The sequence below is a fragment of the Scyliorhinus torazame genome, chromosome 16, assembly GCF_047496885.1.
Source record: "Scyliorhinus torazame isolate Kashiwa2021f chromosome 16, sScyTor2.1, whole genome shotgun sequence".
NCBI lineage: Eukaryota > Metazoa > Chordata > Chondrichthyes > Carcharhiniformes > Scyliorhinidae > Scyliorhinus > Scyliorhinus torazame.
The window spans coordinates 193,276,592-193,298,245 of record NC_092722.1 but is presented as its reverse complement, the minus strand read 5'-3'; the positions used below and the strand labels follow the sequence as shown (position 1 = coordinate 193,298,245).

At 50.4% G+C, this 21,654-nt stretch overlaps 1 protein-coding gene and 1 long non-coding RNA gene across 2 annotated transcripts in view; one reads left to right on the top strand and one right to left on the bottom strand.

Annotated features, from left to right (window-relative positions):
- Window positions 1–16,105: 16,105 nt before the first annotated feature.
- LOC140393349 (uncharacterized) overlaps window positions 16,106–21,654 on the bottom strand; it is a 174,873-nt gene continuing 169,324 nt past the window's right edge. Inside the window, exon 3 of the long non-coding RNA XR_011935576.1 lies at window positions 16,106–16,398. This is a non-coding gene — a long non-coding RNA (uncharacterized lncRNA). The remainder of the gene's footprint in view (window positions 16,399–21,654) is intronic.
- prom2 (prominin 2) overlaps window positions 16,323–21,654 on the top strand; it is a 140,324-nt gene continuing 134,992 nt past the window's right edge. Inside the window, exon 1 of the mRNA XM_072479709.1 lies at window positions 16,323–16,560. Within this exon, the coding sequence (XP_072335810.1) occupies window positions 16,323–16,560 (238 nt within the window). The remainder of the gene's footprint in view (window positions 16,561–21,654) is intronic.

The window sequence follows — 21,654 nt, the reverse complement described above, 5'->3', positions numbered from 1 at the left end:
CCCAGGCAGCGTTTTAGGGCTTTGGAGCAGTGAGGGAGGGGAAATTCCATGAGGGGGCACATACGTTCGGGGTCGGGGCTTATTATCCCATTGCGCACTACATATCCCAAGATGGCTAGCCGGTTTGTGCTAAAAACGCACTTGTCCTCGTTGTATGTGAGGTTCAAGGCTTTAGCGGTCTGGAGGAATTTTTGGAGGTTGGCGTCGTGGTCCTGCTGATCGTGGCCGCAGATGGTTACATTGTCGAGATACGGGAACGTGGCCTGCAATCCGTGTTGATCAACCATTCGGTCCATCTCTCGTTGGAAGACCGAGACCCCGTTTGTGACGCCAAATGGGACCCTTAGGAAGTGGTATAATCGCCCGTATGCCTCGAAGGCTGTGTACTTGCGGTCACTTGGGCGGATGGGGAGCTGATGGTAGGCGGACTTGAGGTCCACGGTGGAGAAGACCTTATATTGGGCAATCCGATTGACCATGTCGGATATGCGGGGGAGAGGGTACGCATCTACCTGTTGATGGTCTGGCTATAGTCTATGACCATCCTTTGCTTCTCCCCTGCCTTTACTACTACCACCTGTGCTCTCCAGGGACTATTGCTGGCCTGGATTATGCCTTCCTTCAGTAGCCGCTGGACTTCGGACCGAATGAATGTCCGGTCCTGGGCGCTGTACCGTCTGCTCCTAGTGGCGACGGGTTTGCAATCCGGGGTGAGGTTTGCAAACAAGGATGGGGGCTCAACCTTGAGGGTTGCGAGGCCGCAGATAGTGAGTGGGGGTATTGGGCCGCCGAATTGGAAAGTTAGGCTCTGCAGATTGCACTGGAAATCTAATCCCAGTAATGTGGGCGCGCAGAGTTGGGGAAGGACGTAGAGCCTGTAGTTTTTAAACTCCCTCCCTTGCACCGTTAGGGTCACTATGCAGAAGCCTTTGATCTGTACGGAGTGGGATCCTGCAGCTAGGGAAATCTTTTGCGCACTGGGACGGATGGTCAAGAAACAGCGTCTTACCATGTCGGAGTGGATGAAGCTTTCTGTGCTCCCGGAGTCGACCAGGCATGGTGTCTCGTGCCCGTTGATCAGCACCGTTGTTGTCATCGTCTGGACCGTCCGGGGCCGTGCTTGATCCAGCGTCATTGAGGCCAGACGTGGTCGTAGTGCTTCAGCGTCTTCCTCGAACCCCGTGGAGCCGTCGATGCTGGGGTCCATTGTTGCCGTCCAAGATGGCGGCGGCGGTGAACAAAATGGCCGCCCCCATGCATCGCACATGGCTGGAGGGTCCCAAGATGGTGGCGGGGTGGACAAAATGGCCGCCCCCATGCGTCGCACAGGGCTGGGGGTCCCAAGATGGCGGCGCCCCTCCTCCCCTCGTGGTGGCCGGGACCCAAAATGGCTGCGCCTGCGGGTCGCACATGGGTCGCTGGGGGGGTTGGGGAGCGTTTGAAACGCGCAGGACTCCTTCTTCTCCGGGGACAGCGGTGGCCGGGACCCAAAATGGCTGCGCCTGCGGACGCACATGGGGCGCTGGGGGGGTTGGGGAGCGTTTGAAACGCGCAGGACTCCTTCTTCTCCGGGGACAGCGGCGACCCCCCGGGACCGGCACACAGCCGCGAAATGGCCCTTTTTCCCGCAGCTCTTGCAAATCGCTGCGCGGGCCGGGCAGCGCTGCCGGGGGTGTTTCGCCTGGCCGCAGAAATAGCAGCAGGCCCCCCCCGGGATGACTTGGCACCTGAACCGCGCAAGCCTGTGGGGGGGGGGAGGGGTTTGTCGCGACGGGGGTCCACGGAGCCCAAGGGGCTGCCACGCGGTCGGGGCCGTAGGCGCGGGCGTTTCGCGCGGCCACATCTAGGGAGGCTGCAAGGGCCCATGCCTCTGAGAGTCCTAGCGACTCTTTTTCTAAAAGTCTTTGGCGGATTTGGGGAGAGTTCATACCTGCCACAAAAGCATCGCGAATTAACATGTCCGTGTGTTCAATCGCATTTACCGACGGGCAGCTGCAGGCCCGTCCCAAAATTAGCAGCGCGGCGTAGAATTCGTCTCGCGATTCTCCGGGACTTTGCCGTCTCATTGCGAGTTGGTAGCGTGCGTAGATCTGGTTAACTGGGCGAACATAGATGCTCTTTAGTGCTGCGAACGCCGTCTGGAAATCCTCAGCGTCTTCTATGAGAGGGAAAATTTCCGGGCTTACCCTCGAGTGCAGGACCTGTAGTTTCTGGTCTTCTGTGACCCGGCTGGGGGCCGTTCTGAGGTAGGCTTCGAAACAAGTCTGCCAGTGTTTAAAAACTCCTGCTAAGTTCACTGCGTGGGGGCTGATCCTCAGGCATTCCGGGACGATCCTGAGCTCCATAGTCCTTTAAGCACGCTTAATAAATTGTAGCGCACAAAGACTCACGAGAGACGAACAGAGATGAAGTCGATGAGGCTTTATTAAGCGTGACTTGTTCCCCGCAGTTCAGCAACAGACTGGCCTGCGGGGGAGAACTCCTGGTTCTTATACTCCGCCTTCAGGGCGGAGCTAGAGATCAACAGCCAACTAGGACCCGGGATCTGTCAGCCAATGACATCACGGCTTCACAGTCCCACATGACCCCTAATGCATACCACCACAACCTTACCGCCAGGGTTTTGACCCGGTGACAGTGAAGGAGCGGCGATATATTTCCAAGTGAGGACGCCGAGTGACCGGGGGGGGGGGGGGGGGGGGGGGGGGGGGGGAGGGGGGGGGTTACCTCCAGGTGGTGGTGTTGCCAGGTATCTACTGCCCTTGTCCTTCTAGATGGTAGCGGTCCTGGACTTGGAAGGTGCTGCCTAAGGAACCTTGGTGAGTTCCTGCAGTGCAGCTTAAAGAGTACTTTAGATGGGTCAGTTTTTGTCCAATGTGTGCAGGAGGGTTTCCTGACACAGTATGTAGATAGGCCAACAAGAGGCGAGGCCGTATTGGATTGGGTACTGGGTAATGAACCAGGACAGGTGTTAGATTTGGAGGTAGGTGAGCACTTTGGTGATAGTGACCACAATTCGATTAAGTTTACTTCAGCGATGGAAAGGGATAGGTATATACCACAGGGCAAGAGTTATATCTGGGGGAAAGGCAATTATGAGGCGATGAGGCAAGACTTAGGATGCATCGGATGGAGAGGAAAACTGCAGGGGATGGGCACAATGGAAATGTGGAGCTTGTTCAAGGAACAGCTACTGCGTGTCCTTGATAAGTATGTACTTGTCAGGCAGGGAGGAAGTGGTCGAGCAAGGGAACTGTGGTTTACTAAAGCAGTCAAAACACTTGTCAAGAGGAAGAAGGAGGCTTATGTAAAGATGAGACATGAAGGTTCAGTTAGGGCACTCGAGAGTTACAAGTTAGCTAGGAAGGACCTAAAGAGAGAGCTAAGAAGAGCCAGGAGGGGACATGAGACGTCTTTGGCAGGTAGGATCGAGGATAACCCTAAAGCTTTCTATAGATATGTCAGGAATAAACGAATGACTAGGGTAAGAGTAGGGCCAGTCAAGGACAGTAGTGGGAAGTTGTGCTTGGAGTCCGAGGAGATAGGAGAGGTGCTAAATGAATATTTTTTGTCAGTATTCACACAGGAAAAAGACAATGTTGTCGAGTAGAATACTGAGATTCAGGCTACTAGACTAGAAGGGCTTGAGGTTCATAAGGAGGAGGTGGTTGCAATTCTGGAAAGTGTGAAAATAGATAAGTCCCCTGGGCCGGATGGGATTTATCCTAGGATTCTCTGGGAAGCTAGGAAGGAGATTGCTGAGCCTTTGGCTTTGATCTTCAAGTCATCTTTGTCTGCAGGAATAGTGCCAGAAGACTGGAGGATAGCAAATGTTGTCCCCTTGTTCAAGAAGGGGAGTAGAGACAACCCCGGTAACTATAGACCAGTGAGCCTTACTTCTGTTGTGGGCAAAATCTTGGAAAGGTTTATAAGAGATAGGATGTATAATCATCTGGAAAGGAATAATTTGATTAGAGTTAGTCAACACGGTTTCGTGAAGGGTAGGTCGTGCCTCACAAACCTTATTGAGTTCTTTGAGAAGGTGACCAAAAAGGTGGATGAGGGTAAAGCAGTTGATGTGGTGTATATGGATTTCAGTAAAGCGTTTGATAAGGTTCCCCACGGTCGGCTACTGCAGAAAATACGGAGGCATGGGATTCAGGGTCATTTAGCAGTTTGGATCAGAAATTGGCTAGCTGGAAGAAGACAAAGGGTGGTGGTTGATGGGAAATGTTCAGACTGGAGTCCAGTTACTAGTGGTGTACCACAAGGATCTGTTTTGGGGCCACTGCTGTTTGTCATTTTTATAAATGACCTGGAGGAGGGCGTAGAAGGATGGGTGAGTAAATTTGCAGATGACACTAAAGTCGATGGAGTTGTGGACAGTGCGGACGGATGTTACAAGTTACAGAGGGACATAGATAAGCTGCAGCGCTGGGCTGAGAGGTGGCAAATGGAGTTTAATGCAGAAAAGTGTGAGGTGATTCATTTTGGAAGGAATAACAGGAAGACAGAGTACTGGGCTAATGGTAAGATTCTTGGCAGTGTGGATGAGCAGAGAGATCTCGGTGTCCATGTACATAGATCCCTGAAAGTTGCCACCCAGGTTGAGAGGGTTGTTAAGAAGGCGTACGGTGTGTTAGCTTTTATTGGTAGACGGATTGAGTTTCGGAGCCATGAGGTCATGTTGCAGCTGTACAAAACTCTGGTCGTCGCATTATAGGAAGGATGTGGAAGCATTGGAAAGGGTGCAGAGGAGATTTACCAGAATGTTGCCTGGTATGGAGGGAAGATCTTATGAGGAAAGGCTGAGGGACTTGAGGCTGTTTGCGTTAGAGAGAAGAAGGTTAAGAGGTGACTTAATTGAGGCATACAAGATGATCAGAGGATTGGATAGGGTGGACAGTGAGAGCCTTTTCCCTCGGATGGTGATGTCTAACACAAGGGGACATAGCTTTAAATTGAGGGGAGATAGATATAGGACAGATGTCAGAGGTAGGTTCTTTACTCAGAGAGTAGTAAGGATGTGGAATGCCCTGCCTGCAACAGTAGTGGACTCGCCAACACTAAGGGCATTCAAATGGCCATTGGATAGACATATGGACGATAAGGGAATTGTGTAGATGGGCTTTAGAGTGGTTTCACAGGTCGGCGCAACATCGAGGGCCGAAGGGCCTGTACTGCGCTGTAATGTTCTATGTTCTATGTACACACGGCTGCCACTGTATGTTGGTGGTAGAGGGGGTGAATGTTTGTGGATCAGGTGCCAATCAAATGGGACTGCTTTGTCCTGGATGGTATCGAGCTTCTTGAGTGTTGGAGCTGCGCTCATCCAGGCAAGTGGAGAGTATTCCATCACACATCTGACTTGTGCATTGTAGATGGTGGACAGGCTTTGGGAAGTCAGGAGGTGAGTTACTCATCGTTGACTTCCTAACCTTTGACCTCCTCTTGTAGCCACAGTATTTATAAGGCTCGTCCAGTTCAGTTTCTGGTCAGTGGTAATCCCCAGGATATTGATAGTGGGAGACTCAGTGGTGGTAATGTCATTGAATATCCAGGGGAGATGGTTTGATTCTTTTTTGTAGGAGATGTCATTGCCCGGCACTTGTGTCGTGCAGATGTTACTTGCCACTTGTCAGCCCAAGCCTGGATATCGTTCAGGCCTTGTTGGATTTGCATGTGGACTTCTTCAGTGTCTGAGGAGTCGCAAATGGTGCTGAACATTGTGCAGTCATCAGCAAACATCCCCAAATCTGACCTTATGTTGGAAGGAAGGCCATTGCTGAAGCAGCTGAAGATGGTTGCGCCGAGGACACTACCCTGAGGAACTCCTGCAGTGATATCTGGGACTGAGATGATTGACCTCCAACCACCACAACCATCTTCCTTTGGGCCAGGTATGATTCCAACCAGCGGAGAGTTTCCCCCTGATTTCCGTTGACTCCAGTTTTGCTAGCATCCTTGATGCCATATTCGATCAAATCTGCCTTGACGTCAAGGGTAGTCACAGTCACCCAAACTGAGCATCTGTGAGCAGGTTATTGCTGAATCAGTTCCGCTTGATAGCGCTGCTGATGACCCCTTCCATCACCTTTATTGATAATTGAGAGTAGACTGATAGGGCAGTAATTGGCTGGGTTGGATTTGTCCTGTTTCTTGTGGACAGGACACACAGGGGCAAATTTCCACATTGCCGGGTAGTTTCCAGTGTTGTAGCTGCACTGGAACAGCTTGGCTAGAGGCGTGGGAAGTTCTGGAGGGTACGTCTTCAGTACTACTGCCGGGATATTGTCAGGGCCGATAGCCTTTGCAGTATCGAGTACCTTCAGCTATTTCTTGATATCACGTGGAGTGAATTGAATTGGCTTAAGACTGAGATCTGTGATGCTGGGGACCACTCGGCTCTTCCAGCTGAAGATTGTTGCGAATGCCTCAGCCTTGTCTTTTGCACAGTTGTGCTGGGCTCCTCCATCACTGGAGATAGGGGTTTTTGTGGAGCCACCTCCCCCCCCAGTGAGTTGTTTAATTGTCCACCACCATTCACGGCTGGATGTGGCCAGACTGCAGAGTTTAGATCTGATCCACTGGTCGTGTGATGGCTTGGCTCTGTCTAACACTTGCTGCTTATGCTGTTTGACATGCAAGTAGTCCTGTGTTGTAGCCTCCCCAGTTGACCCTGGTGTTGCTCCTGGCACGCTCTCCTGCACGCTTCATTGAACCAGGGGTGATCCCCTGGCTGGGTGGTAATGGGGGAGTGGGGGATATGCCGGGCCAGGAGGTTACAGATTGGGGTTGATACAATTCTGCTGCTGATGGCCCCCAGCCTCATGGACGCCCAGTCTGGAGTTCGATCTGTTTGAAGTCTATCCCATTGAGCACGGTGGTAGTGCCACACAACACGATGGAGAGTATCCTCAATGTGAAGACGGGACTTTGTCTCCCCAAGGACTGTGTGATGGTCACTGCTACCAACACTGTCATGGACAGATACATCTGCAGCTGGCAGGTTGGTGAGGATGTGGTCAAGTATGTTTCCCTCACCACCTGCTGCAGTCCCAGTCTAGCAGCGATGTCCTTTAGGACCTGGTCAGCTCGGTCTGTGGTGGTACAACCGAGCCACTCTTGATGATGGACATTGAAGTCCCCACCAGGAGTATATTCTGTGCCCTTGCCACCCTCAGTGCTTCCTCCGAGTGGTGTTCAACATGGAGGAGTACTGATTCATCAGCTGATGGTGGCTGGTACGTGGTAATCAGCAGGAGGTGTCCTTGCCCATGTTTTTGACCTGATGAGACTTAATGGGGTCCGGAGTCGATGTTGATGACTCCCAGGACAACTCCCTCTCAATTGTATACCACTGTGCCACCACCTCTGCCCCACCGGCAGGACACACCCAGGGATGGTGATAGTGGTGTCTGGGATGTTATCTGAAAGTATGATCCTATCAGTGTGACTATGTCAGGCTGCTGCTTGACCAGTGTGTGAGACAGTTCTCCCAATTACTGCACAAGCCCACAGATCTTAGGAAGGAGGACTTTGCAGAATCGACAGTGCTGGGTTTACCATTGTCGTTTCCAGTGCCTAGCTCAATGTCGAATGGTCTGTCCAATTTATTTCCTTTTTATTTAACTTTGTAGCGGTTTGACACAACTGAGCTGCTTGCTAGGCCATTTAAGAGTCAACCACATTGCTGAGGTTCTGGAGTCACATGTAGGTCATACCAGGTAAGGATGGCAGATTTCCTTCCCTAAAGGACATTAGTGAACCAGCTGTTTATTTCCAACAATCGACAATGGTTTCATGCTTAGCATTAGACTTTTAATTCCAGACATTTGTTAGATTCAAATTCCGCCATCTGCCATGGTGGGATTCAAACCCAGATCATTACCTGGGTCTCTGGACCACCAGTCCAGTGACAATAACGCCACACCACTATCTCCCCATAAGTTCAGTTTTAGAGAAGTCTGAAAGGTGTTGTTTGGTACTGTGTGAGAATGTCAGTCGGTATTGTATGGGGCTCTGGTCACCTGACCACAGGAAGGATATTGCAACCCTTGGGAGGAAATGCAATTGAACAACCCTGATGACGCACAGAATTCAAAACTTAAGTTACGAGGAAATGTAACTGAATTTGATTTGCATCTTGTTGAGAACAGAGAAAGTTTATTAAAGTTTTCCAATATGAAAAGTGAGTGAAACGCCTTTCCTGTCTGTGTGACGGGAGTAGTCAGCCTGTGGGAAGAACCCGTGGACCTCTTTGGAAAGAGAACATTATACCTTCGAACTCTGCATTGTCAGGAAGAGTCTTTAATTTTTCACACCAAAGTTCAATAATTTACCAAAGAATCGAACAGAACAAGAGACTGCTGTGAGTAAAAGTTAACCTCTGCGTTGCTCGCATTGCTTCCCACATCCGAATCTTTGCCTTTGTTTGTCGGGAGCCTTCCTCTTTAACTGGGTAAATAATCACCATTGAACTGAAAAGCTGCAAAATCGTGTAGAAGCTGAATAAAAGGAAGAATATTAGAGAAATATATTGATTGAACGCAAGGAAGAAAATGTGTAACCAAGTACTGATAATGTACGGAAACTGGAAGCAGAGAGAACAAACACATTCCTAACTCGTCAAATGGAATTGTTCAATTCTAAGAAGTACGTCAATGTTATCCACTGTTGTTTATATGTGTACATAGTGAGCTGGTTCAGAGATAGTGGTATAAACGGCTATTTTAACCTATTCCTTCCCAGAGGATGTGGTCAGATGAGTGGGCAGGGTTGATGAGGTGCTGGAAGTAGGAGTTGGGAATGAGAGGGGTGATGAAATGCAGGGGTTGGAAACTCACAGGAACAGGAGGAGGCCATTTCACCCCTCGAACCTGCTCTACAGCGCAGTGAGATCATGAGGCTGATTTGTATGAATAGTGCACCTTACTTTCTCAGCTGTCGATCCCTCAATAACCTCATCCAGGAAAAAGATCCAAAAATTCTGATTTTAAATTATTAATTGAACAGCCGTCCATTGTTTTTTGTGCGAGAGACTCTCATTACCTCTTCCACCCTTTTCATGAAATAAGCGTTTTCCAAATTTCTCTCTCAAATTGCCTGGATCTGATTTCAAGGTTTTGGATCCTTGTCCTGAACACTTCTTCCCACCATCGGAAAAGCTTCTTTCCTCCCCCCTGCTGCATTTCCAGCCAACATTTTAACTATCCTGACATCAGCCAGGGGAGCTGCCCCAGAAGTTTGAACTTTAATGGCAAAGTCGCCTCTGAATGTTGTAATCGGGATGTTTGCACAATGTGTACCTGGCACGGTACCAAACTCCATTTTGACTTCAGACCAATGAAGCCCAGCTACATCAAACTTATTGTTAACTTTTTGTGGTTCCTTTGGCGAACAGGAGGACACGTCCTGATCAAACATGGATGATTTGGACCCTCCCTACCCAGTTCCCTGGTCACAGAGAGGTCAGAGGAGGAAATGGCCCAGTGGACAAGTGATTCAGAGACCCGGGATAATGCTCCGGGGATCTGGACTTGAATCCCACTGTGGCAGATGGAGAAATTTGAATTCAATAAAAATATGGAATTAAAAGTCTAATGATGACCATGAAATTATTTTTTTAATGTATTTTATTCCAAACTTATTCAAACAGTTACAAAACATAAAAAACCCAGGGAACACACTCCCCAACTCAGTTTTACAATCTGTACAGGTTTTTCCCCTTTTTCACCCCCCCCCCCCCCTCCCCCACGACGGACATCTCTTCCAACGTGGCCACAGATCAGTCCCCACCATGTCTCAAACCCCTCCGCTGAACCCCGCAGTTCATACTTGATTTTCTCCAGAGGAAGTCGTATAGATCCCCTACCCAGACTGCCACCCCCAGCGGCGTCGCCGATGGCCATTCCAGTAAGATTCTTCGCCGTGCGATCAGAGAGGTGAAGGCCACGACATCGGCCTTCCTCCTCTTCATCAGCTCCGTCTTCTGATATCCCGAAAATCGCCACCATAGGGTCCGGCCCGACCTCCAACCCCACAATTTTTGCTGGCATCCCGAACACTCCTGCCCAGTATCTCTCCAGCTTCTCACAGCCCCAGAACATATGCACATGGTTTGCTGGTCCCTGCCCAGACTTCTCGCTCTCGGCTGCCACTCCCTGGAGGAACCCTCTCCCGGGGCATGTGCACCCTGTGTACCACCTTAAACTGTATCAAGCTCAACCTCGCACACGAGGAGGTCGAATTCACCCTGCGCATCGCCTCATTCCACACTTCCCAACCTATCTCCCCCTCACCCCCCAACTCCTCCTCCCATTGCTCCTTGATCCTCACCACCTGCCCCCCCCCCCCCCCACCCTCCCCCCCCTGCTCTCCCAGCCACCCTCCCCTCCCCGACCACGTCCGGAAGCAACAACCGTTACAATAGGACTTACTTCGGCAGCCTGGGGAACCCCTTCTACACGTTCTGTGCAAAGTCCCTTACTTGTAGACACCGAAATTAACTTCTCCTCGGGAGCTCTGACCCCTCCCTCAGCTCCTCTCTGCTTGCGAACCGCTCTTCCAGATGCAAATCCCTTGCCCTCATCAGCCGTACCTCTTTCCACTTTCTGTACATATCGTATATCGTACCCCCCCCCTCCCCCTGGCCCCGCCCCCCCGGCTCAAACCCGTGGTTCTCACATAACACCATTAACACTGATATCCCTTCTATCCTAAAATGTCTCCTCAGCTGGTTCCGCACTTTAATTGTGGACTGTATAACCGGCTCTCCATATATCTCCTCGGTGCCAGTGGTAACATTGCCGTCACCATGGCCCTCAGGCTGGACCCCCTGCAGAACACTTCCTCCATCGTAACCCATTCTAACCCCCCTCCTGCCCACCTCCCCCTCACCTTCACCGCCCCAATAGTAATGCAGCAAGCACCAACTCCTCTGCAGCAGGGCCCTCTTCACCTTTGGCATCTTCTCCGCCCACACAAACTCCGAAATGACTGCATCCAACTTCCGAAACAAGACCTTTGGAATGAAAATCGGAAACGTCTGGAATATGAATAAGAACCTCGGAAGGACATTCATTTTCAACACTTGGACCGTGCTTGCCAGCGTCAGATGCAACGTATCTCACCTCTTAAAGTCCTCCCTTATCTCCTCCTCCAACTTTGTTAGGTTCCACTTAATAGCGTCGCTCACTCTCCCATCATCTGGATCCCCAAATACCTAAACCTATCTCTGGCTACCCTGAATGGTAGCCCCCCTAAACTGGCTCTCTGACCCAATTCATTCATTGCTTGAGAAGGCCCCGAACCTTGATAATAGGCTCATAATCCTCCCTATGCTCTCCAGCGGGTCTGACATAAATAGTAGCCGGCCGTCTACATCTAACGACGCCCGGTGCTCCCTGCTCCTCTTCCTAATGACCTGCCACTCTACTGACCCCCTTAGGGCGATCGCGACAGGCTCTATCATTAGTGCAAACAATAATGGCGACAGTGGGCACCCCTGCCTCATTCCTCTGTGCAAACCGAAGCTCCTTGAATTAATCTCATTGGTCCGTACACTCGCCACCGGGGCCACGTACAGCAGACACACCCATGCCACAAACTTCGGCCCAAACCCAAACCTTCCCAGGATCTCGAACAGGTACCGTCACTCCACCCGATCAAATGCCTTCTCCGCGTCCAAAGCCACCACCACCTCCAGTACCCGTCCTCTCGACGGGGTCATGATCACATTCAGTAATCGCCTTAAATAGCTCAATAGTTGCCTGCCCTTTTTGAAGCCCGTTTGGTCCTGTGAAACCGCCTGTGGGACACATCCTTCCATCCTCCCCATCACTAGCTTGGCCAGCACCTTTACGCCCGTGTTTAACAGTGAGATGGGCCTGTATGACCCACATTCAAACGGGTCCTTCCCGTAACCGTTGCCTGTGTAATTGTCTCCGGCAGCTCCCCCTTCTCGCTAAACGCCCCCAGTAGATGTGCCAATTCCGCTGCAAACTCCTTATAAAACTCCGCTGGGTAACTGTCTGGCCCCGGGGCCTTCCCCCACTTCATCCCTCTTATGCTCCCCATTAAGCCTACCTCCGCTCCTCATCCAGCCGCGGACACTTAATTTCTCTTTCCTGGCTCCAACACTACCTCCCCCGTCCCTGTCCGTACCCTCAAAATTTCCCTGGACACTGCCTGCTTCTGTAACTGATGTGCCAACATACGGTTTGCCTTCTCTCCATATTCATACTGCACCCCCCTCGCCCTCCGTGGCTGCCCAACCGCTCTTCCTGTCGTCAACCTATCGAACTGTCCCTGTAGCTTTTTCCTTTTTGCCAATCCATCCACATGGAGGCCCTCGAATACTTCCTGTCCACCTCGACTATCTCGCCCAATAATCATTCGTACACCTCTCTCCTTTTCCTAGCTTCATGTGCTTTGAACAAGATAATCTCCCCCCGAACCATCGCCTTCAATGCCTCCCGGAATGTGGCCGCCGCCACCTCCCCTTTTGGTTTAACTCCACATAGTCCTCGATCACCGACTGCACCTTATCGCCAAACCTGTCCACTAACCGCACCGAGTCTAACCTCCATCCAAGCCTCTGCTCCCGCCCCGATCTAAGTCGAACCTCCAGCCAGTGCGGTGCGTGGTCCGAGATTACTATCCCCGCGTACTCTGCCCCCACCACCCCCACCAACAAATAAAATCAATGCTGGAGTACACCGTATACACCTCTAGATTCTTAAATCGCCACAGGTCACCATACCCATACTTTCCATAAACCCTCCCAGCTCCTTTGCCATCCGCTGCCTTCCCATTGACCAGGGGCTCAACCTGTCCACCCTCGGCTCCAGCGCACAGTTTAAGTTCCCTCCCATAATCAACGGATGTGTGGCCAAGTACGGAATCACTCCCAACAACCCCCTCACAATCGTCCCAATTCGGTGCCCATACATTCCCAATACCCCGCTCACCATCACACATCTCCACCCGGGTCCCTCACAAACACAGTCTTTTTGCTCAGCAGAATGCCCCCCCCCTCTTGACCTTGAGTCAAACCCCGAGTGAAATACCCGACCCACCCTTCCCTTTCTCAGCCTGACCTGATCCCTCACGCGGAGGTGCGCCTCCTGCAGAAAGACCACCCCCGCCTTCAGACTCCTGAGGTGCGCAAAGACCTGAGATCTCTTCACCGGCCCTTTGAGCCCCCATGTTATAAGCCTTACCGGAGGCTTACGTCTCCATTCCCCTCTACTGTCCGCCATCCTCCTCTATCGGCTCTGTCCCCTTTAATATCGCACAAGGTGGCCCCCTTCTCCGCCCCGACCACGCTTCTCCTCCAACCTTGCCACGTTGCATCTCCCTCCCCCCCTCAGCCATCCCTCGTGGCCATCTCCCCCACCCCACTTCCGTTCACCAGCATTACCTGCCAGCGTGACAACTCCTGCCCGAAGGCTCTTCCTATTAACACCTCTGCCCCTCCCTCCACCCTCTCCTCCTTGGTCTGCGTAAGAGGCTCCCCGAGGACCTCCCCTCCCCCACCCAAATGAAGACACGTCCCAAACCATAGGTTGCCTCCTGCAAAAAATAAACACCACCACAGGCAGCAGGAGGGGGGAGCAGCTGCCCCCTTACAAACTTATTATCCCTGCAACAATGGTCAACCAACGAAAATCCTCCACCTAGGGAGAAAGGAAAACCCTCCCACTTTCCAGCCCCCACACTACCCGTATCCACCGAACTCCATTGTGCCAATTCCTCCGTCTCCAATTTAGGGTCAGTTCTCCCCCGTTTTTGCTCTTTAATGAAGTTGTTGGCCGCCTCTGGGGTTTCAAAGTAATTCTCTTGGCCTTCGTAAGCCACCCACAGTTTCTCCGGGTATAGCACCCCGAATCTAATTACTCGTCGATAGTGCACCACATTGGCCCTGTTGAATCCAGCACACCTTTTTGCCAGTTCCACTCCAATGTCCTGGTATATTCGGACCTTGTTCCCCTCCCATTCACAGTTCCATTCCTCCTTGGCCCACTGCAGGATCTTTTCCTTCTCCACGAACTTGTGGAGTCTTATGATCCCCGCCCGCTGCAGCTCCCCTGCTCTTGGCTTCTGCCTTAGTGACCTGTGCTCTATCCACCTCAGGGGCCTCGTCCAGCACCCTCTCATCACCAGCCCTGCCAGTATCTTCGAAATGTACCTTGTGGCACTCGTGCCTTACACACCTTCAGGCACGCCAACGCTACGCAGGTTCTACCTCCTAGTCCTGTTCTCCTGCTTCGCTACCTTTGCTCTTGACATCTTACAAAGGTCTCCCAGGAGCCCCACACCCGCCTCCAATGCCACCTCCCGATCACTGTGGACCGACATCACCCTCTCCATCTCCCGGATCTGCGACCCCTGTGCCTCCAATCACTTCTCAACCCTTTCCATCGAGCCCTGCCTTCACGGGTGCAACTGCCTCTTCGGTGGCCTTTGATTGGTCCTCCTGCATCACCTTTCTTTGTTGATGAAACTCTTCCCTGATAAAAGCCATTAACTGCTCCCACCTGGGGCTTTCCAACCTGCACCAGCCCTTCCCCCTCCGCCATCTTTCCAATAACTGCTGCGCAACAGGTCTCTTCCAGTTCCTTGGCCAGGTCTTTCACCTTCTTCTGTTGGGTCTGGTAACCAGCAGACATGTCACACCTGGGGTGGGGGGGAGGGGGGGGGGTGGGGGGGGTGGGGGGGGGGGGGGCGCAGGGGGGGGGGGGGGGGGAGCTTCTTCGCCGCACTTGCCCATCGAAATTTCTTCCATTTTCGGGTAAAATCTTTGCAGTATAGATGTTCTATGCCTTCGAACAGGAGCTGCCCTGTGTGCGACCACTCACTCCATGGCCGCCACTGGAAGTCTCTCACTATGAAACTATTGTTGCTTAAAAAATCCACCTGATTCACTAGTCTCCTTTAATGGGACTGTGATTGACTCTTAAATATCCTCAGGGATAGGCAATAAGACCATAAGATATAGGAGCAGAATTAGGCCACTCGGCCCATCGAGTCTGCTCCGCCATTCAATCATGGCTGATATTTTCTCATCCCCATTCTCCTGCCTTCTCCCCATAACCCCTGATCCCCTAAATAATAAATGCTGGCCTTGCCATTGATGCCTATATCCCTTGAACAAATTTTAAATAAGGACTTGTTTCCCCCAGCATTTCTTTACGAGCAGTTTTGCAGCATGGATGTACTGATGAGATGGAGTTGCAACTTCCTGTCATTTTAAGGCCACTGCTCCATATTTCCTGTGGCGGTATTTCAATAGGTTTCCTGTGGGTTGCAACACCTCAACGTCTGAGTTTTTACCGTTGGGAGAGGCCACATGATTAAAACTGTAAACATTCCATCCCTGTAGGCAGGGGTTTATAACAAACCTGGCAATCTGCTCATGGCCTTGAAGAGAAAGTGACGAGCCTTCTTTTTGGTTTGATTTGGCTGAGGGATTTGCGAGGTCTCTTCAGCAGACAGTGAATGGCTCATATATATTAGCGCCTGAGTAAGGACAGAATGTTTCCTTCCCTAAAGGAGATGAGTGGACAATAATCTGACTGGTTAATGTGTAACTTATACTGCTACCGATGTTTTACAACTTGAGTTGAGTTGAGTGTATCTAAATCTAGTGGATGATAAATCCAGTAACACAGTCACTACACCATTGGAGACAGTGGCAGCAGAATCTGCCTTTGTTCCTTTCTTGAATGTACTGTCTTTTAAATTAATTTAGAGTACTCAATTCAATTTTCCAATTAAGGAGCAATTTTAGCGTGGCCAATCCACCTACCCTGCACACCTTTGGGTCGTGCGGGCGAAACCCATGCAGACACGGGGAGAATGTGCAAACTCCACACGGACAGTGACCCAGAGCCGGAATCGAACCTGGGACCTCGGCGCCGTGAGGCAGCAATGCTAACCCACTGTGCCACCGTGCTGCCTTTCTTGAATGTACTGTTGAGATGTTTTGAAGGTGATATCTTAAGACACTCGATGCAAGATTTATAGGGAATGATACTTTGTGAACAGATATTTAATAAAATCTTTAGTAATTGAAGGAAGTAAAGAAGCTAAAAGCAAAATGCCATGATCAGTAATATTTATTCATTTATTTTCTTAGCACAACTGTTCATCAGCAAGATACTCTCTCCGCATTCCGATCTGGGAACCAAGGCTTCGCACGTTGAAGAGAAACTCCTCCATGTCTGGAAACCAGAGTTGCGTTGTAAATTAAACTTTGTCAAAAAGAGAAAAGGCGGATTTGAGTCAGATCACTGCCGCATTCCTTCTCTGTGTCGGTCATGGCTTTCCATTGGCGTATCGTCCACTCCAGCCTGGGATTATTTGTCTTTACAACACTTGCCTGCTTTCCGCTGTCTGCAACCAAACAAAGCTGTTTCAGGAAGCAGGACAATTTCAGTAGCATCCCTGAAACTTGGTACAACAGCAACCCCCACCCAACCTCTGGGGCCATATTAGTTCTTTACCATATGGTGCACACCTTCCTTGATATGGTTCAACCAAATCCCTTCCCAACAGGTGAGAATCTTCCTTTTTTACTGACAAGAGTACTGGGCAACAGGTAAATGCAACAAGGGAGGGATGGAAGAATCAGGATCTCGGCACCAAACTTTTAAAAGTTTCGAAACAGAATCAGTAGTTGGCCTTCCAGCCCCTCGAGTCTGCTGCTCTGTTCAATAAAATGATGGCTCTTCTTCTACCTTAGTTCCAATTTCCTCCCTAATCTCATATCTCTAGATTCCTTAGAATCCAAACTTCTATCAATCTCAGTCTCAAATGTACTTGACAACCAAGCACCCATCTCTGGTGTAACGATTCAGAACCAGCTGAGTGACGACATTTCTCCTTCTCTCAGTTGTAAATGTCCGCTCTCTTATTGTGAGACTCTGCCCCCTGGTTCTATCCCCTACAGCTCGGGGCAAAAAAAAACCCGGCATCTAGAGGGGGAATTAGCGGGGAGGTAGCTCAAGAATGGTTTCTAGATGCTCAGTGGCAAAATGTGCAATGTATCACAAGGAATTCGCACCGGGTTTTACAAACAATAGGCCAACTATACTGCAACTTTACTGGACTATAACAGAACAGAGGAACCCAACATAACTCCATTGACCCTCCCTGAGTGCATAACCCTTCATCTCCATGCTTAACAAAGATCGATCTCAGGTTTTAAATGTGCAGTTGATCCGCACCCTCAACAGCTTACTGGTGGAGAGAGTTCCAGATTTCCATTACCGTTTATGTGAGCAACAAATCCCGACATCACCCCCAAACGGCCCAGCTCTAATTTTAAGGATCTTCCTCCTTTGCTTTGGACTCTCCCCAGCAGAGGAAATAGCCTGTCTCCCTCGATGCTATCAACTCTTTTTTTTTTTATAAATGTTTTATTGAAAATTTTTTCCCAAACAACAATTTTTCCCCTCTTACAAAGCAAACGCAACAATAACAATACAGAAATTTTAAACAATACACAAGTAACAAAACCCCTTTATCTTTGACCTAAACTAAACCCCCCCCCTCCCCCCCCCCTCCCCCTGGGTTGCTGCTGCTGGTCATCTGTCTTCCCTCTAACGTTCCCCTAGGTAGTCGAGAAATGGCTGCCACCGCCTGGTGAACCCTTGAGCCGATCCTCTCAGGGCAAACTTTATCTGCTCCAGTTTAATGAACCCCGCCATATCATTTACCCAGGCCTCCAGTCCGGGGGGTTTCGCCTCCTTCCACATGAGTAGGATCCTGCGCCGGGCTACTAGGGACGCAAAGGCCACAACGTCGGCCTCTTTCGCCTCCTGCACTCCCGGCTCTTCCGCAACTCCAAATAGAGCTAACCCCCAGCCTGGTTTGACCCGGGCCTTCACCACCCGCGAAATCACTCCCGTCACTCTCTTCCAATACCCTTCCAGTGCTGGGCATGCCCAAAACATATGTGCGTGGTTTGCCGGGCTCCCGCCACACCTCCCACATTTGTCCTCCACTCCAAAGAACCTGCTCAATCTTGCTCCCGTTATGTGTGCTCTATGTAGCACCTTAAATTGAATCAGGCTAAGCCTGGCGCATGAGGAAGAGGAATTTACCCTGCTTAGGGCATCAGCCCACATACCCTCCTCTATCTCCTCCCCTAGTTCTTCTTCCCACTTTCCTTTTAGTTCGCCCACCGACTCCTCCCCCTCTTCCCTCATCTCTCGGTAAATCTCTGACACCTTGCCCTCTCCGACCCACACCCCTGAAAGCACCCTGTCCTGTAGCCCCTGTGTCGGGAGCAACGGAAATTCCCTCACCTGTTGTCTAGTAAATGCCCTCACCTGCATATATCTCAAGAAATTTCCCCGGGGCAACTTATACTTTTCCTCCAATGCTCCCAAGCTCGCAAAAGTCCCATCTATAAATAAATCTCCCACCCTCCTAATTCCCAACTGGAACCAGCTCTGAAATCCTCCATCCATTCTTCCTGGGGCGAACCTATGGTTGTTCCTGATTGGGGACCCCACCAGGGCTCCCCGCACCCCTCTCTGTCGCCTCCACTGTCCCCAGATATTCAATGTTGCCGCCACCACCGGGTTCGTGGTAAACATTTTAGGTGAGATCGGTAGCGGCGCCGTCACCAGCGCCTCTAAACTCGTCCCTTTACAGGACTTTCTCTCCAGTCTTTCCCACGCCGCTCCCTCACCCTCCATCATCCATGCTATCAACTCTTTTAACCGTCGTAAACAACTCAATTTGATCACTTCCCCGATCATCGCCTCAGTGTGCTCTTGACAGGCATTTACTTTCAGTTCAGCAAAGTCTTGATTTTTGTCAGGATCTTAAATCGCCCCCCACCCCCCATGACCGCATTCCTCCGGAGCGCTGTCTCCAGCCTGACAATCCCTGAGGTCTCTGCATCCTCTATTTTAATCTTTCACCATTGGTGACCGAGATTTCACTTTATGAGGCTCTCAGATCTGGGGCGCGATTTAACGGAAATGAAAAAGAGTCCCGCGTTGGGTGCGTTTAGCCAGGTGTTTCCTGGTACTCACAGCTCCGAGAAAGACCCCGCTAGGATTGGATTGGATTGGTTTATTGTCACGTGTACCGAGGTACAGGGAAAGGTATTGTTCTGCATACAGCTCAAACAGATCATTCCGTACATGAAAAGAAAATATATATTAGGGCAGACATAAAATACACAATGTAAATACATAGATACAGGCATTGAGTGAAGCTTATTTAATGGGACTCTGTTTTATTTTGGGATTCCCGCTGAGGTTGCGTTAATCCTCATTTCCTGCACTGAGGAGCTCCTCAAGACACCCCATCACGGCCCCTGGGCCCCCCAAATCACTCATAAGCGAATTATCGAGCCCCCCCCCATCTAATAAGGGTAGGGCACTCATTGCCCCAATTCCTGGCGCAGGCAAAATGCCACCTGTGCACCTTGACACTGCCATCCTGGCACTCTGATAGTGCCCCTGCCATCCTGGCAGTGCCCCGCCATCCTGGCAGTGCACCTGGGCACCCTGACAGTGCCATAGTGGCACTCAGGTGGCACCATCAGGATGCCCTGGTAGCACTGTCATGATGTCCAGATGACATCGGTGGTGCCAGGCAGGGTACCACCCTGCTCAGGTGCCCCCGATCCCCTGGAAGACCACCAGGGTATGCCAGGTCCCCGTTTATGGAGACCAGCACTAACCGATGCTCGCCTGGGGAATTTGATCCCAACACCTTGCGTAGATCAGGTGGGTGCACACTAAAGTGAGACTCACTGCTCAGTTTAATATGCAGATTGTGGGGCTCGATTGCGAGGCCTCTCGCGGGATTTACTGCCCACGCCACGTCCCAGTTCCGGCGTGACACGGCCGTTAGATTCCGCCCCTAGAATTCTCCTGAGCCTCTCTTCTCATCTCCCAGGCTACTAACTTTTAAAATGATCCATGAAACCTCCTGTTTTGACTAAGCTTTTGACCACCTGTCCTTTCTGGCTTGGTGTTAAATTTTGATCACAATCCTGTGAAGCACCTTGAAACATTTTATCACAATAAAGGTGCCAAACAAATGAATGTTGTTGTTGTAATGGGTGAGATAGGCTGTCTTTGGGGGCCATTTGCAGTTTTGGGAGTGATCTGTTCTACACTCTCTTCAGACTCAGTTTGCACAAACACTTATCATAAAGTACCTCTGGTTATGGGCCCAGCACGCTTCCGCTGTGCCACTCTGCTACCTGTTACCATAAAGTTTGTCTATATATGTGTTTCTGGAACAGACCTCTTCATTCACCTGAGGAAGGAGCAGTGCTCCGAAAGCTAGTGACATCAAAACAAACCTGTTGGACTTTAACCTGGTGTTGTAAGACTTCTTACTGTGCTCACCCCAGTCCAACGCCGGCATCTCCACATCATGTCCATAAAGTACAACATTTGGTGATAACACCAAGCCAAGTGGCATGTAGGGGAGATTGATTAGATATTGGATAAATAATTAATAGAGAAAGGAATGGTTGATAAATGTTATAAGTGTAAGGTGATGCACAATTGAAGTGGCAGCAGGAAATTCAGAAAGATCCGTTAGCACATCAATAACTCCTTTGCATACAGCTAAGTGTTTAATCACACTGTGTCCCCTGCCAATGCAAGACGGAGAACTGCCAATATCATCTGGCCATATGTCCTTGACTATACCATCTCAGAGATGTCATTGCGAGCTCCTGTACAGTCGGTTGCTATGAAAACAAACATTTCTGTCAATGTTCGGTGCTGATTGCATCAGGAATTGATGTTCTAGAGGTAGTATAAATGCCCCCCTCGCCCACCATGAACCAGTATATGTGGCGGCAGCGAATCAACCCGCCTCTGCTTAGCTTTGGTGATATATTGTGGAGCTTGCTGATGTTTGGAGCTGACAATTTCCTGCTCAGTAAGTTTGAGTTGCACGTTGATAATTGTGGCCCTGTTTGCAGGCAGACTGAGGCACGCCCTCCGAAGTCTGGCAATGTGCTATCGTGGAGAATCACTTGTCCTCAGTAGGATTGCTGTGAATGTTGCTTCAATGAAATGAGAAGCTAAATGGAGAGGTTGAAAAGCACACAGTGATTTGTGGGAATGTGTATTTAGTGGTCACAGAGCAGTCCGGTTCGGGAAGATGAAGAAACACTATTTTTTGTTAAAGCAGACTATATACACACAACATCCGGGTCCCAGCCGGGACTACTCTCGCCCGGCTCTTATACGGACTGGCCTTTACATTAGAGTCCATTAGTCTATTGACACCCACCTCTCATCGGGGAAGCTCGTATTACGAGGGTCATGGACAGGCTAATTGGCCCATCCCCATTGGTTCCTGTTTTTTTAACCAGAAATATTTCTATCTCCTTCTTGAAACCATTTAATTATTCAGACTCTGCCGCACTATGGGGCAGCGAGTTCCACAAATTCACCACCCTCTGCGAGAAGTAGTTCCTCCTCATAACAGTTTTAAATCTACCACCTCGCAACCTATATTATAAAAGCCCCTGTGGGCATTTGTAGTCACATACTCCCTGGACTCTCGGTCTAATACCAATGGGAGATATGCGTGACACATGTCAAGTTTTGTAAACTGTTACAACACCCTAGGCTAGTGTGCGGTCAATTCCATCCCCAC